General features: G+C 36.1%; 1 protein-coding gene across 1 annotated transcript; it reads left to right on the top strand.

The window, feature by feature from the left end:
* Nucleotides 1-7,752: 7,752 nt before the first annotated feature.
* LOC133331722 (SREBP regulating gene protein) lies at nt 7,753-8,543 on the top strand. The gene is made up of 2 exons (XM_061540098.1): nt 7,753-7,907; nt 7,971-8,543. The coding sequence occupies exons 1-2, from the start codon at nt 7,806-7,808 to the stop codon at nt 8,529-8,531; spliced, it is 663 nt and encodes a 220-aa protein (XP_061396082.1). The 5' UTR covers nt 7,753-7,805; the 3' UTR covers nt 8,532-8,543.
* Nucleotides 8,544-10,605: the final 2,062 nt, after the last annotated feature.

The raw sequence follows: 10,605 nt of genomic DNA, 5'->3' as shown, positions 1-10,605 counted from the left end.
GGTCAAAGGTAAAGGAAGGCACTGGTGCAGTCCTTTACTGTCGGGAATTAAAAATATTCAACTTAACAATCTTTGTAGCGTTTTTCAAGCAGAAATCCTTGCAATCACGAAAACGGCCGATATAGTCAAAACACTCCCGATAAAATGCGACCGTTGTCAATGTATTTGTCGATAGTCAGGCGGCCCACGAGGCTTTGAACATATCCTTTGTAGATGTTCTTCACTGAGTGCCAAAAGACATAAACAGTTTGAAAGATATGAAATATATAATCTAGCTTTCTTCTCTAAAATAGACTCCAGCCAGATCCTAAGGTTTGTCAATAATCTGGCATGTCTAAAATAACCATCTCTAGGCTCTCCTTCTCCTACTATTTTCTCTCTTCCACTCCCTCTTCTTTTCCCGTTTTCTTTTCAAGTATCAAGGATGACCACAATGGACATTAGTCTTCGAGTGGACGGTTGTTACTAACAACCGTACATCCCTAACCTAACCTAGGGGAGGAGAGGGGCAACCTTGAGTGCATTACTTTATTTTATAATTATTGTTTCTTTATAAATTTGAACTAATAGGTATAGATAGGTTGACGCAGGGGATGATAGATGCACAGACCAAATACATATTCTACGAGCGCCTAGAAACAGCATATGATCGCTGCCCTGGCCATGACAATAAAATTTTGCTAGGAGATCTCCCGATCGAACAACGAGAAATCACATCGAGCATGTTGTGGTAGACGGAAGGCATTCATCCAGTGTTTTAGACGTTCGATCGATCCGAGGAGCGAATATCGATTCGGACCATTACCTTGTAGCAGCCAAGGTTCGCACCCGCTTTAATGTAGCAGCAATGGTGCGATCTAATGTAAATGGAAACTGGACGTCGAAAAGCGACAAAACAACAGATAGCAGAAGCCTAATCCGCTCAACTTAAGAAAACACTTCATGTCCCGATAATAATATAGAAGCACAATGGCAAAGAATTGCACACTCCCTACAAACTGCAGCAAAAGCAATAAAAAAAAGTACACCATAGACCAGATTTTCACACTGCGCCAAATCCTAAAGAAGACCCACGAAAAACACGTGGACATATTCCACCAAGTCGACTATAAGCTCGCATTCAACAGCTCTATCCGCTCAAAGGTGTTTGAAATCATGTCTGCGTTTGGCATTCCTGCAAAATTATACGGCTATGCAGGATAACTTTTAAATGGAACAAGATTAGTAGTTAAAGTCGGAAAGGATCTCTCGGAGACCTTCAATACCGAACGATGGTTGAGACAAGTTTACAATTTGTCGTGTGACCTTTTTAACATCCTGCTGGAAAAGGTAATACGAGTTGCAAAGGTGAACAGAAATGACAAGCGTCCAGTAGCAAGACGTCCAGTAGACACGAACCAACTGTCGAAGTTGAAAACTACAGCTTGGAGGTTATCACCAATTTTTATATCTCCATAAATAAAATAAATTTAATGACATCGGTTCTGAAATTCGGAGAATGACAACATATGATACTATGGTCTGAGTTAGCGATTTGCAAAGGAACAATGTCACTTCTCGCCAGACCAAACTCATACTCTAAAAGGCGCTGATACTACCCGAGCTGGTGTATGGATCTGAAGCATGTTGCTCCGAACTCCAAGTAGATGAGATAGCTCTTGGAGTGTTTCAGAGAAAAATTCTTCAAAAGATCTACGGGCGATCGGATGAACCATACACGGACATCGACATAGTCAGTTGTATCGAGCTGCAGCGACTACGGTGGCTAGGCATATAAAAGCGAGCCAACTGATGGATCACTCAGAAGGGAAAGGATAGGAATTCGATGGAAAGATCAAGTGAAAAGATAACATATCGAAATATGGCCTTTCAAACAAACAACACTTGTAATTATTTATGTGCAGGAAGGTCAAATGTGCAGATATCCTAAATTACTTAACTGCCTCAATCTGCACGTAAGTGAATTTACTGCTTAAAATGGGGCAATGGTAAATGGTCTGAAATACGCGATCAACGCTAAGTATCTTATAATGAAACAGAAAGACTATTGACATCGATAGTGTCAATAATTGAGAAATAGATTGTATGTGGTTTGAATTATGGTGGTATCAATTATGCCCTTAAACGATATATTTGAGAGGGAATCTGAGAAAAATTACCGAAGAGGTGTACTTTGTGCAAGTAAATCCAAAGTGCAGCTATGTACAAGGCAGCTAAATCAAAACTACTGGATTTGTATTAGATACTGTGTTGACATTCCAAAAACCGAATTGGTTATAGTTTTCATTGGGTGCCAGATTTGATCCTGGTATAGCCCCCATTTATAATCCCAATCGATTTTAGGTACTTTTAATGTTCACCTTATTATAAACGATTTTAAAAGTTCGGCCCGGTCGAATTCAATGACGTTTTTACATTATATATAAAGATTCCGCCCAATTCATATATTTTGAAGGTCAATTTCCCAACTTAAGTGGTCATATCATGAATTTCTCATGACTATTCAAATTAATTGATGTTCTTTCTAAGAAAGTGGAAAATACCATAAAAGAGAAAATGTTCACTTTTTAAGACCCATATAGATAATCGAAATGCTAAAAAATGAAAATGTCTCTACTTCTTCTTCTTCTTCTTCCTCTTGAGTTCCTCAATTATTCATTGTTCTGACTAATTTTGCGATTGCTACACGTGCAACTGCAATTGAAATTGGCAAAACATAAAATAACCTCCAATTCGATTCGATTTCTATTGATTTTTTTGCTTTGTTCTGTTTTGTTTTCTTGGTGTGCAGATGGCAACTGAATCAAAACAAATTTCAGTTTCAATTCGATCAGAAAAAAACATTTAATAGATTTGGTTGGTTCGATGGTGCATGTGGAATCATACTGAAAGAAATCAAATCATTCGCCATCCACATCACCGTCGTTGTTGTGATGAAGATAAAAACAACAACAAAATAGAAGTGTAAAGCATACATTGTAATGCGTTACTTTATGTGCAGCAGTATAAGCTAAGGAAAGGGTATATACAGTTAGAGTGATAGAATTTGGAAAATAAATGGAAAAATGCCTTAAAGTAAGAAATCAGGGGAAATATATCAATAAAAATTGGCTCATGACCCACATGTTTGACTATGATAATGCGTTGGACTCAATTCCATTCCATTTTTAATCTTCAAAAAAGTGTTTGATGTGTCTATTTTCCTCATTTATGACATTTTTATAAAAAGACTCTGTCCATAAAAAGTGTTTTTCTTAATTCTTTTTGGGGAAGTGGGGGTAGAACTGCCTCAAGGTTCTGTTGGGTCCACTTCAAGAAGAATAATACTATAAAAATTATATTTTACACCTTTAGAAAATCAGAACCTTTAAATTCTTTTGTAAATGTTTACATTCATACTCATAATTTCCTTCTCTCCTTTTTGAATACCCATTCATAAAATGTTCCACTTTGCCACCATATAAACAATACGATAAACATTCCCTATGAGCTAACCTCCGATAACCAGTAAATTGTAAGGAATTTTTTCAATCAAATCACACAAACAATATAAATAGTAAAAACCCCTGACAAACAAATCGAAGAAAACCAAGAAGCAACACCAAGCAGATCACCAAACCATTGGTCTAAAATTCTGTTTTTTTTTTCCTTCGTAAAAATACAAAATGAGGCGACATTGATTGACACAATCGAACGTAAAATTTGCCGCCAATAATGAATCAAAAATAGTTCGAACTGCCGTAAATCAAATCAAAATCAGAACCAACCAAAGTGACCTAGCGACGACGACGACAACGACGTTCATCAACATGCCACCCCACCGACACATACATGCACACAAACATACTCGCTTATTTCATCAAATGCTGAGGCATCGCATATCGAACGTCTGGTGGCAATGATTTGACTGACGATCATGCCAAATTAAGACAATAAAATTAAATTGTATTTCATTTTTCGATTTTTTATTTATTCTTTGAAGTGAAAAAATATATCTAAAAATATTTTGGAAAATTTTGTAGTGAAAAAAAATAGGAAATTAAAAATGGTCGAGCTAAATAAGAAAAACAAATATCAGTGTTGTTCAATTCGACCGGGCTAGACTTTTTACACCCTTTATCATGAGCATTTAACTACCTAAAATCGGTCGGTAGCTTCATATGAGGATTATTTCATTGTAAATTTCTGCAAAAAAGTTGTAAATTCGACTGCAGTAGAATATGCTTCTAACATGAGGGCTATGTCAAAACGTGGACCTATATTGAAGACATTTTTCAACCTCCAAGAACAAGGAATACCAAAATTACACCCAGTTTTTATTACAAAATGGAGGGAAAGGGGAATATTCCTAAAAATTCATAGATCTGCCATATTTTTTGTGTAATTGTAATAAAACCGTGCAAATAAATCTCCAACACTTTATCTATGCCAAAGTATGGATCTATATCCATTATTTTCTGTAAATTAGTTTTTTAACCTCAAATAACCCGGAATGAAAATTCGGTGGAAAATACGGATAAAGCCTACAGGAAATGAAGCGGGACCTTTTTATGGGGGTCAAACATGTTGCTACAGACAGTAGCAAGACGTAATGCGATGGAGAATTATCGGGAGAAAAGGGGAGAGAAGAAACGTATTCCCAGATATCTTCTTCACCGCTACTATTTGGTACCATAAGCTTTACAAAATGCTCCTTACACATCCTCAACACGCTATCTGTCACCAGGTTTCCATCTTAATCTCTGCTGGAGGAGGTGCCTACACCAAAGCCTTCGGTTTGGTGTTTTACTCGTTGGTAAAATTTTCGGACTTCATGCTGACTCCAGTCCCACAGTCCCTCTTATCATTTTTTCACTTTTTTTTCCTCATTCACACATTTTTATGGCTCATTTCAGATATTCATCATAATGATAACCTGGCGAAGAAAATACAAACTATTTTCATTGTTGTTGTCTTCGCTACAACAATGTGACTATGCTACAATACCGCGTGTGAATTTGTAGCATTTAGAATACATCTGTACTAAAACAGTGTAGTAAGATTTTCGAAAACGTTCACATTTTATCGAATTCAACAATCTTTCCAAACTATATGAACCACCATGTAATATGAAAGCTATACCAAAACATGGACCAAATAGACTATCCATTTGCATAACCACACATCCTAGGAGTAATAGCAATCTGTGTTCTACATTTTTTTTACTCTATCTTAAATATTGTGATCTGTAACTTGATTTCCACCTATAGGCATGGCTGAATGACCCCATCTTATAATTTAATGAAGGTTTGGGCAAATATTACGATTTGCAATGTTTAGATAACATCAGACATTCCATTTTCTTAATATCGGATTAATAAGTTTTCAAAATGTTGACACTTTGTTGGAGAGGAAACAGAAGGAGTGGACCGATGGTTCCATCTTTGCATTTGATCTAGGCTTTGTCAGACAAAGAAACCTTGTTAACAACATACACAGCAATAGGCCGGTCTGTGGTAAACTATGCGGCTCTAACGTTAGTGCAACGCTATAGAAAAGTTTTCACTCTTCCCAGAATGCCGCCCTAAGGGCTGCAACAGGATGTTTCCTCATGACCCCAATAGATGACATACACGAGGAGACGAAGATCTTTCCAGTGCGTCAATACAACACGATGTTGTCGATGGGTGTTATAGAAGTGACCATCCAAATCATCACCTTATGGATAGGCACCTACCACCGAGGTATGTCAGGAATGATCTTAAAGGGAGCCTCTAGGTCAAAAGGCCTATCAAGCAGGATTGAATCGTATTCACACGGATGCCAGTTGGGGAAACAATTCGAGAATATCGAGTGTATACAATCCTCGGAGATAATATGGATGGTATAGATGCCACAATTCATATTAGGCACGAATCAACGGTTGTCAATATATGCCCTGCATGTGGTAATGGTCCACATGACACGCTACACCTCTTCAACTGCCCAGCCAAACCCACTCATCTAACCCCAGCCTTTTTGGAACATGGAATTAGAAGCAAAACCAGATTAAGATTAATGAGAAATTCACGGCAGTATGAGCTGCTACAACAACATTTTAAAAACTTGTACATTACATATCGTTAGCTAAAATGCAAAAAGGCGTAACTAACAAAAAATTGAAAATTTACTTTTTGAATGAATATTGTGAATGTCAATAAACTACATGTGCTGACAAAGTTTTACACGTCTGCGGTCAAAAAAGGAGCTTCTATTAACAAAAAGGCGTAACTGACAAAAAATTCACGTTTTAACTTAATTGTTATGACTGCCATTAAACTAAATAACTAAATTTGTTAAAAAAATATAGTCTATTATTCGTCATATGCAATATCACCCTTCCGGGCATACTTTTTTTTTGACATGTTTATAGTTTTCATTCAAAACAGTTTTTTGCTTCTCCTACACAATTATGTTTTTGTTAGTTACACCTTTTTGCATTTTAGTTGACGATATGTAGCTAATTTGATAGCACATCGTAACATTTTAAGCAAGCCTACATCAAATCTGCAGTGGGGGTCTGGAGGACAACTTAGGTCAAACTTTAAATAAATTTCATTAAAAGTAGTCCACCTCGACACCAAACAGTCCTTCCGTAGATCTCTCCGGAATAACACACAGATTTTATTATTAGCTTTATATAAGATACATATGTATATGTTTTTATCGAAGAGATTTCGGATTTAATGTTGATCAAATCGGTAGTTCAATTCGCTTCAAATTAAATTTATAAGTTTATAAAATATTGACCATTTATGAAGAATGTACCGGGCTTGATCTAGGCTTGGTTAAGATAATAGGTTATGAAAAAAAAATTGGCTCCTATCGGACATTCCATTTGCCTCATATTGGATTCACAAATATTGAATATTTTGACAATTTGTGAGGGAGAAACCAGAAGAAGTGGATTATTATAAAATTAATATATTATTAATATATTATTATATATTATAAAATTAATTTTTTGCCCAATTTTGACCATTTTGTAGGGGAGGTACCAGAAGGAGTGGACCGATATTTCCCATCTTCGAACTTGATCAATGTTTGTAAGAAATATTCTTGGAGAATTGGTCTGAACATTTGGCATTTTGTATTTTTCGTTTTAGATTTAATTAATTTCCAAATAAAATTTTGACTAACTAATGTTTGACAAAATATAGAATTCTTCACCCAAATAACACAAGAAATTTTTTCTTCAAATTTTTAACATTTTATTAATAAATATCTGTAGAACATGATAAAACAGTAAAATAAAATAATTTATAGGAAGTCACTGAGATTGGGTTTGTTTTCTAGCCCCGGTATTGTTATTTTTGGTGTTTTTTTAAAAGGACGGTGGCGCCAAATATGTTAGGGTGGGGAATTCCAAATTCATTCTTCTTTTTCTTCATTTTTCACTACTGCTCAAATTTTCAAGATGAATTTCAATTAAATATACATATATGAATTATAATAATTATTTCACATTCTCATACGCCGCCATATACAAACTTAATCGGCTTTGATGTCACCACATCAGCTGATATTCCCGAAATAGGTTACTATTCGTTAATTTTGCATCGTTCTTCTTTATACCCATATTCGTAAACATATGCGATGTAGGGCGCTCTTTGATATTATCGTATTTTATTCTTTATATCTTCATTCGTAACGTTCGGAACGCTATTAAAATTGGCCTGGTTCGGCGAACAAAACGAAAACAAACATTCATTCACCAGCCAAAATAGAATTGTTTTTCTTTGTTTTCGGGAAAATCCAGCTTAAATGGCCACAACAATTAGAACGGCATGTGGCCAGCAGCTTTAACACGACTGCTGAAACGAAGATTAGCCTACATTATATTGGTTATATTATTTTTTGTATATGTAATTACAAAGACGATTAATAAGGTATGTGGAAGCAGATATTCCTCCGTGTTGCGCTGGAAATTATTCACTCCTTTTGATTTGTAGAATACCCCACAACATTTCCTGGAGTCCGATGTGTTTACTGTGGAACGTACAATCCCGCTAGTATGGCGTACGTCAGAGGAACATCTGCTATCGCTTAGACAACTAAAAGAAAATCCAACAATTCCGATCGGCACCATCGAGTGCCGTAATTCTATGCAAGGACGTGATCTATTGGCAGATGATAGGGGGTTTGTTTGTGAAGCTGACAATATACTCGCCAACGGTTGTTGTGATGTTCAACATGAAACGACCCAATATTACACCTGTGAAACATGTGACCCTGCCACACACTGTTGTGGCATCTATGAAAATTGTGTCTCCTGCTGCTTGCATCCCGAAAGACGGCCCCTGTTGGAGTTAGCATTGGAACAAATAAAGGGTCGCCAATCAATGGTTTATGCTCAGGTTGCCGATCAATATGAGTTGTGTTTGGTTAAGTGTCGCACCAATTCACATTCAGTCGAACATGAAAATCGTTATCGTGATCCGGTACATCGTTTCTGTTATGGTCCCACACAGGCTCATGAATCTCAAATAGAGGTATCGGGTATGGGTTCATGATAGAGGTGGTCTGGTGTGAATGATGGTATTTATTAACTCTAGTTTAGTTGTATATTTTTTGAAAAGGATATGTCAATGAAGTGTATATTTATACTCCATAGGATATAATCCAAAATTATTTCATAAAATCAGAAGAATATAAATCTAAACTAGGGTTTGTCCGAACGAATATGAATTACCTTGATGTTGGGTAATGCAACATGAACGGATACCAATACTGAACTGTGTTCCTTTGCTAGTTTAAAACCTTGTATGTAAACATTTCGGACTGTTCTCTTTATGGAATAATTATTGCCTTTTTTATAAAATGTATTTTCCTTCTCTTGTAATTAAGATGCAATAGATTTATTTAATTATTTGTATGTATACATATTAGGATAGCATATATTTGTATTGCAATACGTAAATAATTAATAATACTCACTTTTTTTTGTAAGTCGTTGTAGTTTTTTAAAACCACAAACAGAAGGTGCAGAAGCTATAAATAAATGACAATTTTGCAATGTAAACAATTGAATATATAGCGTTTAAATACTTTTATTTTTATTTGTTGTTTTAATTAGATGAAGAAGAATGAAAAAGAGCGATATTTTCCCGTTATTCCTAGTCCTCCTGGAGGTCTGATTATTGATGATGTTTATAATAGATTTATATACATATTTCGCTAGTAATGGAAATATGTCAGGAGCGGAATTTGTTCTTCAATTCAGAGCAGTTAAACGCCATATACTTTATGCACCAATCCTGACATAATATATATAGATCTATATATAGACCTGTATATAGATATATCTACTGAAGCCAATGGTCAATGACATTATTGGATCATACCAATGCGGCTTCATGCTTGGCAAATCCACCATTGATCACATTTTCACTCTGCGCAAAATCCTAGAAATTCGGTGGAAAGATCAAGTAGAAGACACCATCTCGGAACATGATCTTCCAAATTGTAAGAGCTGCACACAAGACCGACGCGCCTTGAAATCTTTTTTAAGCTCGGCTTATGGAACAAATGTTCCGTCGCAAGCCAGCAAAGTAAGAAATAGACCATCCCATTTCAACCAAGCCTTGCAAAACCTAATATTCTAATCATGCCTGTATAATGATGTAAGATGGGACTTTTCAGTCCTCCTCCTTCTAGTACCTTCTCCACAATGGGTCAAAGTTTTGAAAACCTGTAAATCGCATATAAAGCGAATGAAATATCCAACTTCACCAAAAATTTGCACATCGTAATATATTTACCTTACATAGATCATGTTCGAAGTTGAGACCCGTTAGTCTACTAATCCTGGTACCTCCCCCACAAAGTCATAACATTTTGGAAATTTGTTAATCCAATATCGAATCGTTATATTTTTACCAAACCTAGATTAAGTCCGTAGATGGGACTTATTGGTCCACTCCTACTGGTACCTATCTCCTACGGGTACCTACCCACAAAGGGTCAGCATTTAAGATGGGGTCTATAGGTTCCATTCCAAAGACCCATTACTCCTTATTTTGAGAATTTTTGTTCTTATTTCAAATTTTGGGTTCTCATTGGGTTCAAACCTTTCTGTCAAAAGTGATAAATTTTCGTTTTGGTATAGCCCACATATTACGTGTCCCCCAAATTTCAGTATTTTTGACACATTTTTCATATGCTGAAATTTGGTATATTGGGATGTCATTGTTTAGCAAATCTTCTTTTGTAGTACGGCTCAAATATGCAGTAGTTGAGATGGCAGCCGCTGGTCGAAGAATTCCTCAGAGTCAACCAGTCGCATAGAACCGGCCGCCGTGGGATTAATTGACAGCGCGATACCAAAAACCTGACCATACGCTGTATCTCTTTAACTACCCTGCTAAACCCACTCAGCTGTCTCCAGAATCTCTTTGGACGCATCCGATACAGATTGCAACCATCCTGAGCAAAAGGAGTCAGAATCGGAATAATGGCAAAAAATACAACAAACATTTAGACAATTGCTACAACAACTACAACTAAAAATTATTAATATTAGTAGGTAGCCCCTATATAATTGCACTTCCCGCAATTTCGGATTTTTTCAACAAAATATACTGTAAT

This window comes from Musca vetustissima, unplaced genomic scaffold, assembly GCF_032173495.1.
Source record: "Musca vetustissima isolate MV318-11 ecotype Yass unplaced genomic scaffold, APGP_CSIRO_Mvet_v1 utg15261, whole genome shotgun sequence".
Taxonomy (NCBI): domain Eukaryota; kingdom Metazoa; phylum Arthropoda; class Insecta; order Diptera; family Muscidae; genus Musca; species Musca vetustissima.
Note: the sequence above shows the minus strand (reverse complement) of the source record. Positions and strands in the feature narration are given on the sequence as shown.

What these genes read in the sequence shown, in the direction of transcription:
- LOC133331722 (XM_061540098.1), top strand. Translation starts at nt 7,806, where the DNA reads ATGTGGCCAGCAGCTTTAACACGACTGCTGAAACGAAGATTAGCCTAC. An exon ending in TTACAAAGACGATTAATAAG is followed by an intron (nt 7,908 to 7,970) that starts GTATGTGGAAGC and finishes TTTGATTTGTAG; the next exon opens with AATACCCCACAACATTTCCT.